This window comes from Jaculus jaculus, chromosome 13 (genome assembly GCF_020740685.1).
Source record: "Jaculus jaculus isolate mJacJac1 chromosome 13, mJacJac1.mat.Y.cur, whole genome shotgun sequence".
Taxonomy (NCBI): domain Eukaryota; kingdom Metazoa; phylum Chordata; class Mammalia; order Rodentia; family Dipodidae; genus Jaculus; species Jaculus jaculus.
Window position 1 is genome coordinate 4,527,994 of NC_059114.1, and position 22,397 is coordinate 4,550,390.

General features: G+C 46.6%; 1 protein-coding gene across 4 annotated transcripts in view; it reads left to right on the plus strand.

The window, feature by feature from the left end:
* Positions 1 to 22,397, plus strand: part of LOC101605572 (cytidine monophosphate-N-acetylneuraminic acid hydroxylase) — a 79,132-nt gene that overhangs the window by 52,437 nt on the left and 4,298 nt on the right. For 2 of the 4 annotated variants that reach the window (XM_045132597.1, XM_045132600.1), the window contains 3 exons: positions 2,016 to 2,131; positions 5,247 to 5,342; positions 10,053 to 11,109. In XM_045132597.1, the coding sequence (XP_044988532.1) occupies positions 2,016 to 2,131; positions 5,247 to 5,322 (192 nt within the window). In that variant the 3' untranslated portion in view covers positions 5,323 to 5,342; positions 10,053 to 11,109. Of the gene's footprint in view, positions 1 to 2,015; positions 2,132 to 5,246; positions 5,343 to 10,052; positions 11,110 to 22,397 lie in introns of those variants that run through there. The other 2 variants (XM_045132599.1, XM_045132598.1) reach the window with 2 other exon arrangements.

Below are 22,397 nucleotides of genomic sequence, written 5' to 3' on the forward strand. Positions count from 1 at the left end.
ACAAAAATAAGCTGGGCATGATGGTGCACGCCTTTAATCCCAGCACTTGGGTGGGAAGATCACTGTGAGTTTAAGGCCAGCCTGAGACTCCATAGTGAATCCCAGGTCAGCCTGGGCTAGAGCAAGACCTACCTTGAAAAACAAACAAACAAACAAAAAGAACACAATACAACAAAAACAAAACACAAAATGATTAAGAGAGAGTTTATTCTGGAGCCAAATATAAGTGATCGTGGCCTGAGAACATGGGTTTAGATCACCCCTAACGTCACAGTCCCGGTGGTAAGAGGCCCAGGAAGTTCTTACGGCTGGAGAACAAGTCATGAACCAGGCATTTTCCCAGATGCCTTGGTGGGAACACTGGGCAGGTGGGTCAAAGCAAGGAAGTCTCCACGGTGGGTTTCTGATGCTATCTGGTGACATTCTTACCTTTGGGGTCCATGGATGCTAATGATCTACTAAACTAATGCATTTCAAAAAGCCTTACCTAATAGTCACAAGGATGTCAGGTGAGACGCAGAGATGGGCAATAATAAGTGGCTATTAAGGGACCTAAAGATAGCCTGAGATAATTTGGCCCTGAATCTGGAATATTCCAACTCTCCACAACCTGAGGGTTCTGACGAGTCAGTCAGCTAACGCGATAGAATCTTTAGCTAGCGTCAGTGCCGTTCTCTCTGGGAGCTTTAGTTCATGGTCTCTGCCAAGTCCAGGGGAACCTCAGGTAGCTAAGTCTTTAATTATTGAGTCCACCATCAAAATTTCAGCCGATTCTCATAAACATAGACTAGCACCCCAAATATTACATTTACAAAGTTACCTTCATTCAGAGTGCACCCTTAAATCAAAGGACTAGTCAGCAGGAATTCTCCCCCAGGGCCACCAACACAACAGAGAGCCTCTCAGGGCTTACACAAGTTATGATAGAGGTCCCTCAAGAGTTCACTCAAATTCAAATGAAGGTGGGCAGGTTTTCTAAGAAGCTTAATCTCACAATGAAGGCCACTCTCACATGGCTACATAGGCCTTAGATAAGCAAGGACAAAGACGTTGTTCCATATCTGGCAAAGTGACTCAAGATGATTTCCAATGGGTTTTGTGCCTCAAACATGAAGATAAAAATTAATGCAAAAATTTAAAACAAATGTCAAGCCAGGGCACACAAAGAAGCAAGCAGTAAGTACTGTGTCAAGTCAACATGAACCCTCCTGTCGCATAACTGACAATCAAACCTTCAAAATGTCACCTGAAATGTACCTTATTATTATTAACTATTATTATTATTGAGGTAGGGTCTCGCTCTAGCCCAGGCTGAAGTGGGATTCACTATGTAGTCTCAAGATGGCCTCTAACTCATAGCAGTTCTCCTACCTTTGCTGGGATTGAAGACATGCACCACCATACCCCGGAAGAGAGAGAGAGAGAGAGAGAGAGAGAGAGAGAGAGGGAGGAAGAGAGAGAGAGAGAGAGGAAATGAATGGGTGCGCTAAGGGCCTCTTGCCACTGCAAACAAACTCCAGATGCTTGTGCCACGTTGTGCATCTGGCTTTATGTGGGTACTGGGGAATTGAACCCTAGCCGTTTGGCTTTTCAGGCAAGCACCTTAACCGCTACGCCACCTCTCCAGCCCCAGCACCTTGCGCTGAGTCTGTGTTTGCGTGGACTCACTCCACTCTCACTGCAGCCTAAGAGGAGTGCTCCCTTGTTACCCACGCTGTGGACGAGGAAACAGAGGCAGTGATGATCAAAGTCACACATGTAAAACCTGCATCTGAGCCCAGCAGTCTCGCTCTCCCCTGGGCTTCTGATGCCCTGTCCCCCCTCCCCATGCCCCGCATGCCTGGAGCTCCTAGCCCCTCCCCTCTCTGCAGCCTGCATCCTGGGTCCAGGAGGCCTCTCTCCTGAGCTGCGCTAGCCCCTTGCCAGCATTGGCAGCTGCCTCCCACAGGGATCTGAGGACTCGAGGGCTTCGTGACCCAGGGCCACCCTGTGAGCTGTTCCCCTCTCTGTCTCAGATTCGTAGCCGGGTGGACGTCATGAGATACGTGGTGAAGAACGGCTTGCTGTGGGATGACTTGTATATCGGATTCCAGACCCGGCTCCAGAGGGACCCTGACGTATACCACCACCTGTAAGTTACCCCCAGGGGAGCGGGTCACAGACAGGGACTCTGACATAGACCACTATGTGCATGTTGGGGACCACTAACTCAAAACACATGAGTTTATGGGAAATCTGTGATTCAAACCACCACATCCATCATTTTTGAGACAGAGTCTCTCATCGGCCTGGATCTAAGTAGATCAGAGTAGCTGGCCAGTGAACCCCAAGAATTTGCCTCTCTCTGCCTCCCCAGCTGGGGAGCATGCCAACATTCATGCCTCTTTTTATTTATTTATTTATTTATTTATTTTTTCGAGGTAGGGTCTCATACTGGCCCAGGCTATACTGGAAATTCACTATATAGTCCCAGGCTGGCCTCAGATTCACAGTGATCCTATCTCTGCCTCCTGAGTGCTGGGATTAAAGACGTGTGCCACCACACCTGGCCCCGCTTCATTTTTTTTGTGGGGAGTTCTCTCAGGTGCTCACAGTTTCATAGTAAGCACTTTACTCACTGAGCTGTCCTCTCAGTCCCATGTTCGTTTTTTAAAAATATTTTTATTTATCTGAGAGCGAGGCAGAGAAAAGAGGCAGATAGAAAGAGAGTCCAGGCACGCAGGGCCTCTTGCCACTGCAAAGGAACTCCAGACGCATGCGCCACTTTGTGCCTCTGGTTGTATGTGGGTACGGGCATCACCCAGGGCCGTGGGACTTTGCAGGCGAGCAGCTTTAACCACTGGGCCATCTCTCTAGACTCTTTGTTGGTTTTTTCTTTTCCCTCAGGGAAATCTGGGTGTGTGTTTGATGAACTGGTCAGTTTACAGAAGTGGCCCACAGAAGTTCTACTTGCTTACATTTCTAAAAATTAAGCTCATATTTGGAATACTTGAATTAAAATCTCAGAAAGGGCAATTTTCCCTATTTCTGTTTGTAAAATCACCAAGGAGAGTAGTGTTTCTTACCATCATTACTGACCTTGGCGGCGGGGCGGGGGGGAGAAATGCAGAAAATTAATGTTAAAATTGCAATCATTTAAAATGTCTAAGCAGGGCTGGAGAGATGGCTTAGCGGTTAAGCGCTTGCCTGTGAAGCCTAAGGACCCCAGTTCGAGGCTCGGTTCCCCAGGTCCCACGTTAGCCAGATACACAAGGGGGCGCACGCGTCTGGAGTTCGTTTGCAGAGGCTGGAAGCCCTGGCGCGCCCATTCTATCTCTCTCCCTCTATCTGTCTTTCTCCCTGTGTCTGTTGCTCTCAAATAAATAAATAAAAAATGAACAAAAAAAATATTTTAAAATGTCTAAGCAAACCCTGGCTAGTTTCTTCCATGAGCTTGAAACTAGAGGTATTTATTCAAATTTAGTTTTTCACTTCTTTACTTTTCAGTTTTGTTTTGTTCCCCGCCCCCCCCAAGACAAGGCTTCACTATGTAACCCAGCTGGCCTAGAACTCACAGTGGTCCTCTTGGGTGCCTTGGCCTCCTGGGAGCTGGAATAACAATCATAACTCACCACACTTGGCCTTTTAAAAAATGTTTTAAAATTATACTGTAAAGATTTTGAGAATGCAAAAATATATCAAATACAAAGTAAGTAACCCAACCCAGCCCCTCCCTAGGAAATGCCATCTGTTTCCTGCCCTTCCTGCCACCCCCGCTCTCGGGGTGGTCCTGGGTAAAAGAGTGTGTGTTTTCCTAGCCCATTTCTAGGCATATCAACATTTGTCTAGATAGACTATCTTTGGTGAAATGTCATGTATTTTGGGAGAAAGGGTTATTTTTTTTTTCAGTGCAACAATTTTGCCACTTGATCTCAGATATTCCAACTATAATCTAAATATTTTTCTTTTAAAATATTTTCATTTATTTATTTGAGAGAGAGAAGAATATGGATATACCAGGACCTCTTGCCACTGCAAAGGAACTCCAGATGTATGCGTCACTTGTTGCATCTGGTTTTACATTGGTACTGGGGCATTTCCCAGCCCCCAAATATGCTTCTTTTTTTTAATATTTATTTTAGAGAGAGAGAAACAATGGGCACACCAGGGTCTTCAGTTATTGCCAATGAACTCCAGATGCACGCACCACTTTGTGCATCTGGTTTTCATGGGTCCTGGAGAATTAAATGGAGGTCCTTTGGCCTTGCAGGTAAGTGCCCTAACTGCTAAGCCATCTCTCCCGCCCTTTTTAAAATTTTTTATTTTTATTTATTTATCACGTATGTTTCTTTTCTCATCAACCTGTTTTCACTGTCTCTCAGTGTCAAGACATGCAGGTAAGCCTCAAAGCTTTTAACAACGGAGAAACATGCCAAATATAGTTCATTTTATTTTTAAGATATTTTTATTTGTTGATTTGCAAGAAGGGAGGGAGGGAGAAAGATGGGGGGACAATGGGTGTTCACTTACACCATTCCTGATCTTAGGCCTCAGTGCTCTTGTGCACTGCATTTAAATCTAGATTTTCTCCCAGGAGAGCTCCTTAGAGCCAGGCACAGCCGTCACGTCATGTTTTCTTTTTTCAAATACGTTTTATTTATTTGAAAGGGAAAAAGAGAGAGAGAGTAGGAGTGTCGCTCCTGCCGCTCTAAATGAGCTCCAAGCACACGGGCCACTGTCTGCGTCTAGCTTTATGTGCCTACTGGGGAATCGAACCTGGACCATCAGGCTTTGCAAGCAAGCAATTCAACTGCCAAACCATCTCTCCAGCTCCTTTTTTGTTTGTTTGTTTGAATAAATATTATGTTATATTTTCTTTTTCTTTGCTTCTTTCTTTCTTTTCTTTCTCCTGTTTCCTTCCGTCCTTCCTTCCTTCCTTCCTTCCTTCCTTCCTTCCTTCCTTCCAGCAGTCTCGCAGTCTAGTTGGCCGGGTACTCTTTCCATAGCCCAGGCTGGCAATCCTCCGACCTCAGCCTCCCGCGTGCTCTGCCCCCAGGCATGTGACACCATGCTGAGGTCAGAGGTCATCGTGTATTAAGGGCCTGTCTATGTCCAACATCCTACAACCTCCCACCCACAGGAACGCTGAAAGGGAATAGCAACGCTGCCTCCCGAGGAGGGCTGAATATGGGCATCAAAGTAAGCCTCGGTAAGAACAAGGCACGGAGGTTTCCGAAGCCTATTTCCCCGTGCTATCTCTCCTACAGGTTCTGGAATCATTTTCAAATAAAACTCCCCGTAACGCCACCCAACTGGAGGTCATTCCTGATGCACTGTGGCTAGAGAGGACCTGGATGTCCCAGGTAAGCACCACCCCTCCTCCACACGTCCAGTGAAACTCTTCCTCACCTAAACCAGAGAGATCCTGACTCCCAGGGGATTGAAAAAATGGGAAGATTACAAGAACACCAATGAAAATAAGTGAACAAAACTAGCAGCAGTGCACCTGATCCACCCAGACTCAGTGCTTGGGTTGAGGTGAACATGCAGTCTTTTTTTTTTTTCTGTTTTTTGAGGTAGGGTCTCACTCTAGCCCAGGCTAACCTGGAATTCACTATTTAGTCTCAGGGTGGTCTTGACCTCTCGGCAGTCCTCCTACCTCTGCCTCCCGAGTGCTGGGATTAAAAGCGTGCACCACCACGCCTGGCGAACATGTTAGTCTTTTTTTATAAACAATATAGCATCCAGTCCATAACTGAATATTAAGTGCAAGGAAAAGCCAGTAACAGAAACAGAGAGCGGCTGAGGCGATCACCCAGCAGGCCAAACCACATGAGGGCCTCTCTGGCTGGGCACTCAACTTCAATTCAGCATTAACAACAACAACAAAGTGGGAAGTGGGGCTGGAGAGGTGGCTTAGCAGTTAAGGTGCTTGCCTCAAAGCCTAAGGACCCAGGTTCGATTTCCCAGTGCCCACTTAAAGCCAGCTGCACAAGGTGGCGCATGTGTCTGGAGTTCATTTGCAGTGGCTGGAGGCCCAGGCACACTCATATTCTCTCTCTCTCTCCTTGCAAATAACTAGTAAAAATGAAAGCTGTAACCTCCAGAGAATTGCTGGGCTCCGTGATGGACAGCAGCTCCAAGTTGAGGGAGAGACCCCGTCTCAATAGTTGAATGAGTCTTGGGGACCACCGGTGTTTTCCTCTGGCCCTTCAAGTGCATGGGGTATGTGCGTCCCATACAACACACACCACATGCCACAAACCTCACGCTATATCACACATAATCTACACACACACACACACACACACACACACACACAGAGGCGTGTGCGTGCAAAACAAAACAGGAGCGAGAAGAGCTGAAAGCAGAGGGGAAGAGGGAAGGCGTCCATTTCTCTCTCTCTGACACAAAATCAGATGCACCATGCCTTGCTATGGCCCAAGATAACCTACAACCTGTTTTCATCTGCATGTGATCACAAGGACGATACAAAATTAACTCAAAAATGGTCCATTTCTTGACTCGTGCATTTATATTTGTTTAGAAAACAGCCGCCTGTCCAGATTCAGCATAATAAGCTGTTGATTGCGCCTCCTGGCAGGCGCCCAGGTGCAGAAAGGGAGACGCTGCCACACCCGGTCAAGGCCCGTGTCTCATCTTGTGGCTCAGCTCAGGCCTTGGGCGGCAGCTCCTGTGCTGTGACGTGGGGTGACATGGGGAGGGGAGGCAAAGCTAGTCATGGGTGACATCACAAGCAGATTCTCCTAAGCGCTGGGAGTACGGAGCACACGAAGATTGCACTTGGCATGACCAGAAGGAGCAAAAGGCCACAAGGCAGGCTGGGGAGCTGGGAGGACAGATGCAAGAGAATCAGTAAGACCCTGTGTCAAAAAGCCAATGGCGGGGCTGGAGAGATAGCTTAGCAGTTAAGGCATTTTTGCCTGCAAAGCCTAAGGACCCGTGTTCGATTCTCCAGATCCCACAAGGTGACGCAAGTGTGCAAGGTCAAACTTGCACACAAGGTGGTGCGTGCGTCTTGAGCTCAGTTACAGTGGCTGGAGGCCCTGGTGCTTACCCTTGCACTCTCTCTCTCTCTCTTTCTCTCTTTCTCTCACATAAAAAGCAGACCAGTTTGTTGGTCTTGCCTCAGGAAAAAAAAAAAAAAAAGCCAGTGGTTGGGGTTGGAGCTCAGTGGTGAAGCACTTGCCTAGCACACACACAAAGTCCTGGGTTTGATCTCCAGCAATGCAGGGAATAATGAAAGATTGAATAAATCTGTTTAAAAATATCATTTATTTATTCATTCTTATTTTTTATTTTTTGGTTTTTCCAGGTAGGGTCTCACTCTGGTCCAGGCTGACCTGGAATTCACTATGTAGTCTCAGGGTGGCCTCGAACTAATGGTGATCCTCCTACCTCTGCCTCCTGAGTGCTGGGATTAAAGGCGCGCGCCACCATGCCCGGCCAAAAATATCATTTATTTATTCATTTGCAAGGAAAGAGAGAGAGGGAGAGAATGAAAGTACGTGAGAACATCTTTCCACTGCAAATGAACCCCAGATGCATGCACCACTTTGTGTATCTGGCTTTACATGGGTACTGGAGAATCAAACCCAGGCCAGCAGGCTTTGCAAGTGAGTGTCTTTAACTGCTGAACCATCTCCCCAGCCCCTGAATAAAGTTTTTAATAAACTGAAGCAGCAGAGTGGGAAGGCAGGAAGAATGTTGCAGTCAGAAAGGGAGGGTGGGGCTTAGAGGTTAAGGCAAAGGACCCAGGTTCCACTGCCCAGAACCCCCATGAGCCAGATGCACAAGGTGGCACGTGTGTCTGGAGTTGGTTTGCAGTGCCTGAAGGCCCTGGCATGCACATTCTCTCTATCTACCTGTCTCTCTCACTTTTCCTCCCTCTCTCAAATAAATAAATAAAAATTTTAAAAATATTTTTTTAAAAAAGAAAGGGAGGGTGAAGTTAACACGTGGAGAAATGCAAGGTGAATTTGAGCCATGGAAAAGAAAAGAAGCCAGGGGAAGGCTGTGAGAGCGGTCCCGAGGCCCAGCGCAGGTTCTGAGCAGTCCTGGGGGAGGAGATCAGTCCCGAGGGCCCAGCGCAGGTTCTGAGCAGTCCTGGGGGAGGAGATCAGTCACGAGGGCCCAGCGCAGGTTCTGAGCGGTCCTGGGAGAGGAGAGCGGTCCCGAGGCCCAGCGCAGGTTCTGAGCGGTCCTGGGAGAGGAGATTGGTCCCGAGGCCCAGCGCAGGTTCTGAGCGGTCCTGGGAGAGTGACAGTGGAAGCATGAACGTCAGTAGGTACCAGACACAGCACCAAATTGAAAGTCTTGCCGATGAGCATCCGTTCAGGAAGATGATTTCCTGGTTCTTCTGCAGAAGAGGGTGGATGGCATGGGCAGAGCTGAAGGCAATGGGAGTTGAGAAGCTGCAGGAGGACCTGAAAGGGTCTGGACGGGCCTGAGTTACCCAAAGCCCAGGGAAGCAGCTGGGCAGGGCCACACAGGCCGTCCCCCCAGCTCCGTGGGGAGCAGAGACCAGAGACCTGCTGGGGCTCATGAAAAGTGATGTTCCAGGTTCAGAGAGAGGCTCAGTGTCAAGGAAATGTGCAGGTGAGCGACAGAGTGCAGCTGTCATCCGAACACCCCCCCCCCCACAACACCACACATACTTCACCACACGCACATGTGCACATGCGCGTGCGTGCACATACACACACATACACACACACACACACAGATGTCTTTGTGTGCACTGGAAAGTTGCCTTATCAAGGAGGCAGTGAGGTATGGTGGTCAACACCTCACACTTGGAATCTTACTTTCTTTTGGAGAGAGCAAGAGAGAGAGGGAGACAGAGACAGAGAGAGAGGGAGAGAGAGGGAGAGAGAGAGAGAGAGAGAGAGAATTGGTGCCCCAGGGTCTCAGCCATTGCCATAGGACACCAGATGCTTGCGCCACCTAGTGGGCATTTGCAACCTTGCACTTGCCTCACCTTTGTGCCTCTGGCTTACATGGGACCTGGAGAGCCAAACATGGGTTCTTAGGCTTTGCAGGCAAGTGCCTTAACCTCTAAGCCATCTCTCCAGCCCCTAACTTCTTTTTAAAAAATTAATTAGTTTACTATTTTTTTAAATTTGCAAGTAGAGAGAGAGAGATGTGTGTGTCAGGACCCCTGCACCTGCAAACAAGCTCCAGATACATGGACTGCTTTGTTCATCCGTCTGAGGACTCAAACTGGGGCCAGCAGGGTTTGCAAGCTAACGCCTTTCACCAGTGAACCACCTCTCCAGCCCTAGGATCTGACTTCTTGAGTTAACACTCTGGCTCTGTCATCTACTGGGTGACCTCGGGAGGACTAGATCACCTCGCATCCCAGGTTTCCTCCGTCCAGCTACAACAGCAATAGTACTTACCTCACAGGGTTGTGTCATCGTGTGAGGCATGTCTGGGAGACCGAGAGGCACATGCGAAGTTATCACTCACTGTATCCATAGCAACCTTGTGCAGCAAACCAGAGAGACATGCAACCCACGGGTGGTTTAGGAACAGCCATAGTACCATGTCCATCCCAGCATTAGAGTCTCTCTTACTATAAAATAATGACATGGCTTCAAGTGGAGGACAAAACTGCGGCCTGATGAAATAAGGAGATGAAACCAGCAGGATGAGGCATGTCACATGTATTAGTTACTTTCTTTGTTGCTGCTGTGACGAAAGTCAGCTGACAAAGCAACTTAAGGAAGGGGTTCCTGGGGCTCACGTTTGAGGGGCTGCTGTCCGTTCTGGTGGGAAGGCATGGAGCCAGGAGTGAGGCCGACAATCACACGCATCCACAGTCAGGAAACGGGTGGGGGGGGGGGCGCGGTGTCGGTGCTCGGTTTGCCTTCATTTACTATTCAGTCTGAAAGCCCCAGACCCCCACGGGCGCACCGCCCACGTTCCACCGTGGCTCTGCCCCCTGCACTGAACTGCTCTGCCCAGGCCTCACGGACATGCACAGAGCCAGTCCTGTCCACTTGAAATCATAAGCACCGGCAGTCATTACGAATCTCTTCCATTCACAGATACCCAGCGACACAGAAAACCCTAGAAGGTACTGTGCGGTAGTAGCCACCAGAAGTTTGTACCAAAGGGCCCATGTCTTACGAAGTCAGCAGCGCATCCCTCCACGCTCACAGGTTTTTCCCTTGTGTGAATCACTGCCGAGGCAGGTGCAAATCTCTTTGTTTTTCTTCCCCCAAGGCCGGAGATGGAGCTCAGGAATGGAACATGCGCTCCTGAGCTCCATCTCCGCACCCTCGACGTTGACCCCACCCGCGATTCTGCGTAAAAAGCACCAACCAGAGCCATCCGGAGCCAGCTCTGTGAGGGCCTCAGAGCCCAGCGGAGGGAGATGTGAAGCCAGTGTTCGAAAGGACTGCTGTGGGCGCGCAGACGGTGGGTTAGGAGAGGGAGGAGAAGAAGCGACAGAGATCCAGGAAGATCCGAAGAAAACACGAAGACTGCGTGAAGCTGGACGCCAGAGTGAGGCGTGGAAAAACCTATCCTTGGCCCCGTGTGACAGATGGATCCCCAAACAGCTCCTGCTTTCAACTTCCCCGGAACGCTTTGCTGGGACCTTCTGTTTCCCAAAGTGAGGCCACAGGGGCTGTCCCACAAGGCCATATTTTCATACAATTTGACTCAGTTACAAAATTCGTTATTTACTAAAGCTTGTGAATTCTATCAATCATGGAGATCTTTGATTAACAGAAGATATGAACACTAATAATTTTACAGGGAAAAGTCCTTAAAGATTAGAAGTCAAAATAAAGGTTTAAATCTTCAATTAAAACTCTTTATAACTTTAAAAAAACACTCAATGGTTAAAATAAGCATTAACTTGCCTGCTTTCATATATATGTATTAAAAATTATATCATATGATCATTTAGGACATACCAATTTGTTCCTAAACAACATTAATTGCTAGCTAGGTTTCTGATTTATATATTGATATTTCCAACATACCCATGCTAAGATTTGAAAATCAAACATCTATTTCCTGGGCTGGAGAGATGGCTTAGTGGTCAAGGAGCTTGCCTGCGAAGCCTGAGGACCCACGTTGTACTCTTGGCATCAGCACACAAGGTCGCATATGCCCACTAGGTGGCGCAAGCGCCTGGCATTCGATTGCAGGCCCTGGCACATCAATCTAGCCAAGGTTGACCTGGAACTCACTGTGTAGCCTCAAGCTCATGGCAATCCTACTATCTTGGCCTCCCGAGAGCTGGGATTAAAAGTGTACACCACTATGCCTGGCCCAAGTTCTTAAAATCATTGTTTGTAAAGCCTTCTGCATTTACAGCTCTCTCTTCCCAAGCTTCTGACTGCGGGGATTCCACGGCAGCCCGGGATCTGCAGCGCAGTGAGCCCACGCGGGCCTCTCCTGCGTCCTCACTTCCCTACCTGACCTTCTCTCTGTGGAACCCCCACACCTGCCCTTCCTCCGGCCTAACATCTCACTTCTACGACCTGAATTAAAACCACAGACTCCTCACAACACACTCTTCCACACACAAAATGGCCTGGATGCCCATGACCTGGCAGTGCCCGGCACTACCTCCACAAGACTGGCATGATAGGAGGAGAAGACGATACATCACAATAAAAGAGGGACTGATTGAGAGGGGGAGGGGATGTGATGGAGAGCGGAGTTGTGACGGGGAAAGTGAGGGGTGAAGGAATTATCATGGTTTATTGCCTATAATTATGGGAGCTGTCAATAATAAAAAATAAAATAAAAGTAAGTAAATAATAGTAAACTAAAACACACACACACACACACACACACACAATCCTCTTTATCCTTGGGTCTAACATCCCCTCTGTCAGCTGGAGAGATGGCTTAGAGGTTAAGGGGTTTGTCTGCAAAGCCAAAAGATCCCAGTTTGACTCTCCAGGACCCATGCAAGCCAGATGCACATGATGGAGCATACATCTGGAGTTCGTTTGCAGTGGCTAGAGGCCCTGGCGCATCCATTCTCTCTCTCTAATAGATAAGTTAAATATCCTCAGGATCTGGGTGCAGCCCACCACCTTTACCACCGCCAAGATCAGCAGAAGGGGGAAGCCTAGAGCAGGGCCTGAATGCCAAGATCTCGCGTCCAAAGACGCCCACGATGCTAAATACCACAAAAGGTGTCAGCGTCACTCTACTGGGAAAGCCAAGCTCGTTGGTGGGTCATGGCTACACAGACTCAACGTGAAGATTGCCTAGAAGGTGCTAAGGGGACCCTGCAGACAATGCCCATTTCTGGGGCTGGAGGGATGGCTTAGTGGTCAAGGCATTTGCCTGCAGAGCCAAAGGACCCAGGTTCGATTCCCCAGGACCCACGTTAGCCAGATGCACAAGGGAGCACAAGTTCCTGGAGTTTGTTTGCAGTGGCTGGAGGCCCTGGTGTGCCTATTCATTCTCCCCCCTCCCCATTTCCTCTGTCACCTAAATAAGTAACTAAAAATAAAGTATTAAAAAAAAGAGAAAATGCCCATTTCTGGCTGGAGGAGGGACCTGCCTCCCTTGTCTGGTGCCTCTTCCTTACTGGATCCTTTGTACCAGCTGTCAAATGAGAGCTATTTTGTTAAAGAAGGCCTTAAAGTGGGGAATTATTATTTATGTGGGCTTATAGTTCCAGAGGGTCTGGTCCTTAGAGTTTCTCCCCGTGCTCTTGGGCAGAGCGTCATGGTGGCAGTCGTGGCTGGGGACGAGAGGGCAGCGCTGTCTCACTTCATGGAAGGAAGGAGGCCGAGCAAAGTGTGACACAAAAATGCCAGAGCAAGGTCCAAGCTCCAAGGACGTGTCCCTCAGTGCCATCTCCTTCCCACCAGGCAGGAAGTTCTGCCACCTCCCAATAGTCTCCTCAGATTTTGAACCTGAGCAGGGCATGATGACTCATTCCTGTCATCCTAGCCCTGGGGAGGTCGTGGCAGGAGGACTGCCGTGAGTTCAAGACCATCTTGGGCTGTAGGGTGAGTTCTAGGTCAGCCTGGGCTACACTGTGAGAACCTGTCTCAAAAAAAGATGAAGGCTGAGGAGATGTCTCAGTAGACCAAGGGCTTATTTGCTGCTGGCCTGGGTTCAATTCCCCAGCACCCACATAAAGCCAGATGTGAAAAGTGCCAAATGCACCTGAAGTTCATTTGCAGCAGCAAGAGGCGCTGGCATGTTTGCACACACACACACACACACACACACAAATATATTAAAAATGTTTTAAAAATGAATCCATCAGTGAATTAAACCAGAGCCCACATGATCCAATCATGTGTGGAGACACCTATTTCTTAATCCAACCCAGGTGCCAATCAAGAATGGACCTCGCGGGCTGGAGAGATGGCTCAGTGGCTGAGGCACTTGCCTGTGAAGCCTAAGAACTATTTTTCAAGTCTCCAGATCCCATGTAAGCCAGACACATAGGACACAAGCACACAATGTCACACATGCCCACAAGGGGGTGCACACGAGTTCGTTTGCAGCGACTAAGGCCCTGGCACACACTCATTCTCTCTCTCTCACTGTCTCTCTCTCAATCTTGCTCTCAAAAAAAAAAAAAAAAAAAAGGACCTCAGAACAGTTGTCAGATGCACAAGGTAGCACCTGTATCTGGGGTTCATTTAGAGTGGCTGAAGGCACTGGCACGCCCATTCTCTCTCTTAAACAAATAATAAAAATAAATAAATAACTACAAAGGTTGACAGAAGCAGTGAAATAATTTCAAAACAATCAGGGTGTCGGGGAGCCAACAGATGAAAAGGACTAGTCCCCACTGGCCTGTGGCTTTCCACCAGTGAGCAGCAGTCACCCAAGTAGAGGAAAGGAAATCGTGACTTTTCTTCTCTCTCTTCTTTCTCCTTCTTGTTTTTGTATCTAAATCCTGTTTTAACATATCAGAGGAACTGAAATTGATCTGTCGATTCCTCTTGTACACAAATTAGCAGGAGGAGATCTGTGTGTCTTTGAGCTATTGTTCTTGAAAAACAACTACAATTTCAATCGTAGCTGTTAATTATTTCAATTGAAAATTACTTCTGCTGTGTAAATAAACCTTAGAGATGTCTTTCTTTTCTAAAACGTATTTATTTATTAAATGTATTTTTTTGAGGTAGGGTCTCACTGTAGCCCACGTTGACTTGCAATTCATTATGTATTCTCAGGCTGTCCTTGAACTCACAGCGATCCTCCTACCTCTGCCTCCTGAGGACCTAGCTTAAATGCATTTATTTGCGAGCTGGAGAGATAGCTTAGCAGTTAAAGTGCTTGCCTGCAAAACCTAAGGAGTCATGTTCGACTCTCCAGGTCCCACAGTGACGCAAGTGCGCCAGGTCACACATGGGTACAAGGTCACACATGGGTACAAGGTCACACATGGGTACAAGGAGCACATGGGTACAAGGTCACACATGGGTACAAGGTCACACATGGGTACAAGGTCACACATGGGTACAAGGTCACACATGGGTACAAGGAGCACATGTGTTTGAGGTTCGGTTGAAGTGGCTGGAGGCCCTGGCATGCCAATTCTCTCTCTCACTCTCACATTGAAAAAATAAATAAAAGCAGGCAGTCCATTGGGCTTGCCTCTAGGAAAAAATATGTTTTTATTTGAGAGAGAGAAAGAGAAGAGGGAAAGGAAGGGAATTGGGCACAATTGGACCTCCAGCCACTGAAGGTGCACTCCAGATGCATGAACTAATTTGTGCATCTGGCTTCACGTGGGTACTGGGGAACTGAACCACAACCATTAGGTGTTGTAAGCAAGGGCCTTTAACCACTGAACCATCTCCCCAGCCCAGGAACTACCTTTCTCCTGTGATATAGATGGTAACAGGAGGTGTGCAGGGTATGAATAAGTAAAATAAAATTTTGCCAAGGGACATCAAAGGGGACCTGATTAAATGGGAACATAGAGTATATTCCTGGAAAGAAACATATGTGCTAATCTCTAAATTAATGAAATCTGAATAAAAATCTAAAATTCCTCAGGCACATCCACATGTGATATAATAGAAATACAATGGAAATTGGTAATAAATATGAATCAGAAGTTTTCTGAGGATACATCAGTGGCCAATAAATAAATAAATGAAAAGATACTTAAATTCACAAACAGGGTTCACTAAGCTAAATGTACAAGAGGTATTTGCAGAATTAATTATCATTTTAAAACTTAGAATAAACAAATATCACCTCTTGGCCTAGTGGAGAACGTCTTTAACCCCAGCACTCGGGAGGCAGAGGTAGGAGGATCACCATGAGTTCGAGGCCACCCTGAGACTACATAGTGAATTCCAGGTCAGCCTGGGCTAGAGTGAGACCCTACCTCAAAACACACACACACACACACACACACACACACACACATATATCAGTTAAACAATGTACTTCCATATTTATTGATCCAGAAAGATTATAATGCATATTTTGAAAAAAATCAATCTTCAGGAAATAGAACATGTGTTAAAACAGTAGACTACATAATGAGAGAGAGAGAAAGAGAGAATATACCCCAAGGAAGAAGATCTAGTGTGTTTGTACCAGTCTGTTAAGTGGCAACAAGCAGGCTGGGGATGGGGGAGGGGACGCTGTTTCCTACATTGTTTGCATGTGTGTGTGTGTGTGTATATATATAGTTTCAATGTAAAACATGTCTGTATTCAAAAACATTAGTACACACAACATCACAGATTCTATCTCCACCACTCTTTGAACTCAGCCAAATATTTTCAGAATTCCTTTCCAGCTTTGTTTAGTATTTTTTACCCACTTCCATACATTTTTGTGTGTTGTGCATCGTATGTACTTGTGTGTACAGACGCACACGCCCCTTGTGTGTGTGGAGGCCAGAGGACTGCGTCGAGTGTCCTCTTATTTTTTTAAATACTTTTCAAATTTTTAAATTTATTTTTATTTGAGATGATGAGGGAGAGAGAGAGAGAATGGGCACACCAGGGCTTCTAGCCACTGTAACCAAACTTCACACGCATATATCACCTTGTGCATCTGGCTTATGTGGGACCTGGAGAATTGAACCTGGGTCCTTGGGCTTTGTAGGCAAGTGCCTTAACCACTAAGCTATCTCTCCAACCTGAGTATCCTCTTATTGGTCATCTATGTATTTCCTTGAGACGGAGTCCCTCCCTTAACCATGAGCTTCGGTCTGGTTTAAGCTCCCATCCCACCCCAGGGACTGGATTTAGACATGTTTGTGGATACATAGCTTTTTACACAGGTTCTGAGGAGTTGAACACTTAACCATGGAGTCATTTTCCCAGCCCTGCTTGTTTTATTTTTCTTTTTTTTTTTTCTGAAGTAGGGTTTCACTCTAGCTCAGGCTGACCTGGAATTCACTACATAGCCTCAGGAGGGCCTCAAACTCACGGTGATCCTCCTACCTCTGCCTCCCGAGCGCTGGGATTAAAGGTGAGTGTCACCACGCCCGGCCCCAGCCCTGTTTTTAGACACCATTTTTTTTTTCATATAACTCAATTTTAAAACACATCTTTATAATATTCTACTCTGAGCGAGCAAACTTTCAACTCTCCTAGCGTTGAACATTAAACAACAATATTGTAGATTCTCTTGATAACATTCCTGAAGGTGGATTAGTAAGTGAAAGTATATGAACCGCAGCCTTTGATAGCATCTGCCCAGTCTTCCAGAGAGTGTGCAGGCCACGCCGTGCGCCAAACGTCTTCTCAGCCATATTTGTATGTGCTGACTCCCTGCCGAGCTCCATCATGTTAATTTTGCATCAACTGTTTGCAAATATTTCTAATATGGATTTATTTTCCTTTTCAAATGCTTGCACAGGTTGGGCGTGTAACTCAATGGAAGAAATTTGTCCAGTATGCACAAGGCCCTGGGTTCCATCCCCAAAACTGCACACAAACACACATACACACACACACACACATATATACATAATTTGAGACAGAGAGAGTTTGAGTGTGCCAGAGCCTCTTGCTGCTGCAAACAGATTCCAGACTCATGGGCCACTTTGTGCATGTGACTTTACATGGATACTGGGGAATCATGCCTGAGCCAAAAAAAAAAAAAAAAGAAAAGAAAGCGAGGCCTGGAGGGATGGCTTAGCAGTTAAGGCGTTTGCCTGCAAAGCCAAAGGACCCTGGTTTGATTCCTCAGGACACACATTAACCAGATGCACAAGGGGGCACATGAGTCTGGAGTTCGTTTGCAGTGGCTGGAAGCCCTGGCCGGCCCATTCTTTCTCTCTTTCTCTCTCTCTCTCTCTCTCTCTCTCTCTCTCTCTCTCTCTCTCTCTCTCCCTCCCTCTTTCTCTGTCAAATAAATAAATAAGAATAAAATAATGCAAGACCTTCATATGTCCTAAAGCATGAAACAAATTTTGGGAAAAAAAAAAAAGAGAACTTTGACTCCTTGTTTTATCCATATCCCATTATTTCAGAAGTTGAAAAATAAAAGATACTTAACTCTAGAAAATAGGTAATCTAAACTTGCAAGAATATGTGCTTCTCTTTCTTTGGACTCAACGATTTATTTTAATTTGAATGGAGAAGAGGCGCAGACCCAAGACCCAAGATTTTTAAGAGCTTGCGTTCGGAAACTGCAATGCGCCGAGCGGGTCGCCAGGGGGCGGGAGAGCGCCGCCAGCCGCGCTCGCTCCCTTCCAGGAGAGGAGCTCAATGCGGACCCTGACCCTCCCCTCCTCCTTCCCTCCAGGGCATCTAGGGAAAGGCAGGCTTGCGGGGGGGGTGGGAGGGGCAGTGGTCCCTGGGGAACTCTCTAGTCTCTCCAGCTCCCCGGCACAACTCCCAGCCGCTTTTCTGATCCTCCCGCCACCACGCCGGCTTAGCATGCGGCTGTTCGAGGCGCGGTCACCCGGCCTTTGCAGCAGGGCGCCTGCAAGCCCAGACGGAGGAGGCGGCGTCGGTCTCTCCTGCTCGCAAAACCCAGGCCTCTCTGGAGGGAGAATTGAAAGGTGTGATACATCAAACCTCGCCGCTCTCATATTGAGACCAGGTCTCACTGTAGATAGCTCAGGCTGGCCTTGGAACTTGCAGCAATCCTCCTGCCGCAGCCTCCTGGGTGCTGGGAGTTACAGGCCCCGGCTGCCGGTGTGTGCCGGCAAGGTGTGTGTGTATGTGGGGCTGGGAGGTATTTGACCCTCCTTCCTGACTCCCTCGGGCATGCGGAGGGGACCATTCCCCTCCTCGGGAAGCATCCCAGAGCTCCGCTGGCTTTTTTTCAGCCATGGTCATGGCCTTTCCCAGTCCTTGTAGACTGCCAAGGAGGGAGGGAAACGGAAAAGAGGAAAGAGGGGTGGGGATGGCTCTGCTCTGCGCCTCCCGTGGGAGCATCAGCAGATGACAGCTGCAAGAAACAGATCCTTTTTATTTTATGTACAATTAACAACTTCTATGATTGTAAACAATATCCCATGGTAATGCCCTCCCTCTCCCCACTTTCCCCTTCGAAACTCCACTCTCCATCATATCCCCTCCCCCCTTTCAATCAGTGTCTTTTATTTTGATGTCATCATCTTTTCCTCCTCTTATGATGGTCTTGTGTAGGTAGTGTCAGGCACTGTGAGGTCATGGATATGCAGGCCGTTTTGTGTCTGGAGGAGCACATTGTAAGGAGTCCTACCCTTCCTTTGGCTCTGACATTCTTTCCGCCACCTCTTCCACAATGGACCCTGAGCCTTGGAAGGTGTGATAGAGATATTGCAGTCCTGAGCACTCCTCTGTCACTTCTTCTCAGCACCATGATGCCTTCTGAATCATACCAAGGTCACTGCCATCTGAAAAGAGAAAGTTCTCTAATGAAAAAGTGAGAATAGCATTAATATATGGGTATGAGCATTAAGAGAAGTGCTTACTGGACAGTTTGGTGAGCATAGTATATACATTTAGCCAGACAGCATCAGACGTTACACCCCTAGGGCTCATGACTACCCCTGTTGTAGGTTTTCAGTATCAGGGATGAATTCCCTACCATGAAGCGGGCCGCCAGTCCAATTAGAGGGCAGTTGATTTCCCCCAAACAGACATGCCACTGTTGTACCCATTGGCTCATTTGGCCTGGCTGGCCAAATATAAGACTTGCAGTGTCCACTGTTGTGTATCTTCACTGGTGATTTCTCTTTCTCCCATTGAACTACATGCAGAATGGCTTCTTCCAGCTTTCTGTCAGCTGGTCTGCACGGAGGAGGTTATCAGGTCAGTTCCAGCAGGATTTCTCAGTGACCTTGCAGCCCAAGTATGTGGAGTCTTCAGCAATAGGGTCTTACCATCTATTCCTGATGGGAAACCAAGGGCCTTGGCAATGGCCTGTAATGTTTTGGGGGTATCAGGGACCTCCCTGGCCAACAATTCATGGAAGGTATCCCATCCCTGGCACTGAAAATTTTCTAGTAACAATCTATGGCTCCTGTGTATTCTATTGTCCAGAAAAGTAGGTTTCCATATGATATTTTTTTTTCCTTAGGTTTTGATTAGTCTCCCTCCATCTTTCCTTTACTCAATCTCTTCCCCTGGCCTCACTTAGGCCTTTTCACCCTGATTAATCTATTCTTCTACTTACATGTATACAATACCATCCTATTAAGCCTCCCTCTCACTTCTTTTCTATTCCCTTTATATCTCCTTTCTAGCTTACTAGCCTCTGCTACTGAGTTTTCCTCCTACTCACACAGAAGACCAGTCATCTGTAGCTAGGATCCACATATGACATGTGAACATGTGGCCGTTGGCTTTCTGGGCCTGGGTTACCTCACTTAGTATAATCCTTTCCAAATCCATCCATTTTCCTGCAAATTTCCTAACTTCATTTTTCTTTACTGCTGAGTACACCTCCATTGTATAAATGTGCCACATCTTCATTATCCACTCATCAGTTGAGGGACATCTAGGCTGGTTCCATTTCCCAGCTATTATAAATTGAGCAGCAATAAACATGGTTGAGCAAGTACTTCTAAGGAAATGAGATGAGTCCTTAGAATATATGCCTAGGAGTGCTATAGCTGGGTCATATGGTAGATCAACCTTTAGCTGTTTTAGGAACCTCCACACTGATTTCCACAATGGCTGGACCAGATTGCATTCCCACCAGCAGTGTAGAAGGATTCCTCTTTTTCCACATCCCCACCAGTATTTATGGTCATTTGTTTTCATGATGGTGGCCAATCTGATAGGAGTGAGATGGAATCTCAATGTAGTTTTAATCTGCATTTCCCTGATGGCTAGTGACGTAGAACAGTTTTTAGATGCTTATATGCCATTCGTATTTCTTCTTTTGAGAACTCTCTATTTCGTTCCATACCCCATTTTTTAAATGAGTTGTTTGATTTGTTATTTAATTTTTTGAGTTCTTTGTATATCCTGGATATTAATCCTCTACCAGATGTATAGCTGGCAAAGATTTTCTCCCATTCTGTAGGTTGCCTCTTTGTTTTATTCACAGTGTCCTTTGCTGTACAAAAGCTTTGTAATTTCATGAGGTCCCAGTGGTTAATCTGTGGTTTTATTGCCTGAGCAATTGGGGTTATATTCAGAAAGTCTTTGCCAAGACCAATATGTTGAAGGGTTTCCCCTACTTTTTCCTCTAACAGTTTCAGAGTTTCAGGTCTGATGTTAAGGTCTTTGACCCATTTGGATTTAATTCTTGTGCATGGAGAGAGATAAGGATCTATTTTCATCCTTCTACAGATACATATCCAGTTTTCCCAGCACCATTTGCTGAAGAGGCTGCCTATTCTCCAATGAGTGTTTTGGCATTTCTGTCAAATATCAGGTGGTTATATCTGGGTCCTCTCTTCTGTCCCATTGATCTACATATCTGCTTTTGTGCCAGTACCATGCTGTTTTTGTTACAATGGCTCTGTAGTATAGGTTAAAAACAGATATGGTGATACCACCAGCCTTATTTTTGTTGCTCAAAATTGTTTTAGATATTTGAGATTGGGTTTTTTTTTTTTTTTTGTGCTTCCAAATGAATTTTTGGATTGATTTTTCTATTTCCATAAAGAATGCCATTGGAATTTTGATGGGGATTGCATTAAATGTGTAGATTGCTTTTGGTAAGATTGCCATTTTCACAATATTGATTCTTCCAATCCAAGAACAAGGGATGTTTTTTCATTTCCTAGTGTCTTCTGCAATTTCTCGCTTGAGTGTTTTGAAGTTTGCATTGTAGAGATCCTTCACTTCCTTGGTTATTTATTCCAAGGTACTTTATTTATTTATCTTTTTTTAATGCAATTGTGAATGGGAGGGATTTTCTAATTTCATCCTGTGTGTTTGTTGTTAGCATATATGAAGGCTACTGATTTCTGTGTATTTATTTTGTATCCTGCTACATGGCTGTAGGTGTTTATCAGCTCTAACAGTTTGCTGATAGAGTCTTTAGGATCCTTTATATATAGAATCATGTCATCTGCAAATAATGATAACTTGATCTCTTCCTTTCCAATTTGTATCCCTTTTATGTGTGTCTCTTGCCTTATTGCTATGGCTAAGACTTCCAGTACTATATTAAATAAAAGTGCCAAAGATCTTTTAATGGCACACTTTTGTCTGTGTGTATATATGGATGGTGTGTGTGTGTGTGTGTGTGTGTGTGTGTACAAAAACTAGACTCCTCTAATTTGCCATCTTCATTTTGTTTTTGTTTTAATTATTTTTATTTATTTATTTGAGAGAGAGAGAATGGGTGCACCGGCCATTGCAAACAAACTCCAGATGCATATGCCACTTTGTGAAGCTGGCTTATGTGGGGTACTGGGAATTCAAACCTAGGTCCTTAGGCTTTGCAAGCAAGTGCCTTAACTGCTAAGCCATCTCCCCAGCCCTGTTTTTGTTTTCGTGGGACAGGATCTCATGTAGCCCAGGTTGGTCTAGAACTCTGGGTCATTCTCCTGTCTCAGCCTCCCAGGTGTTGGATTTGCAAGCCCAAGTCACTGGGGCCCCTGCCTGAAAAGGGATTTTGTAAGGGGCTGTGTTCCCAGCATTCTGCCCAGCCCCAGCCCATGGGTGTATGAGATACAAGACGTTTTCTTCTTCTATTTTCATAACTTACAGACCTAGCCGGGTGCATGGCACTGAGCTGTTACCACAAATGTCACACCATAGAAGGGTGAGAAGGCCGCATGTGTAAGGGATGACCTGACATTCGCAGTGACAGCCCCTCCTAGTAACAGAGCGTGGCTTTGCGCTGTCAGGCATGAGCCTCCCCGGTCAGGGCCTGTGAGGATGTCATGGCTGGTGTCTATGAACACAGCACTCCCGGAGATGGTTTTTTCCATAGTTACAATCGATCGACTCAGGAAAGCAGGACCTGGCGAGCAGACAAAAGCTTTCTTTGTCCCTTTTGCATGCCACAACTCTAGGACC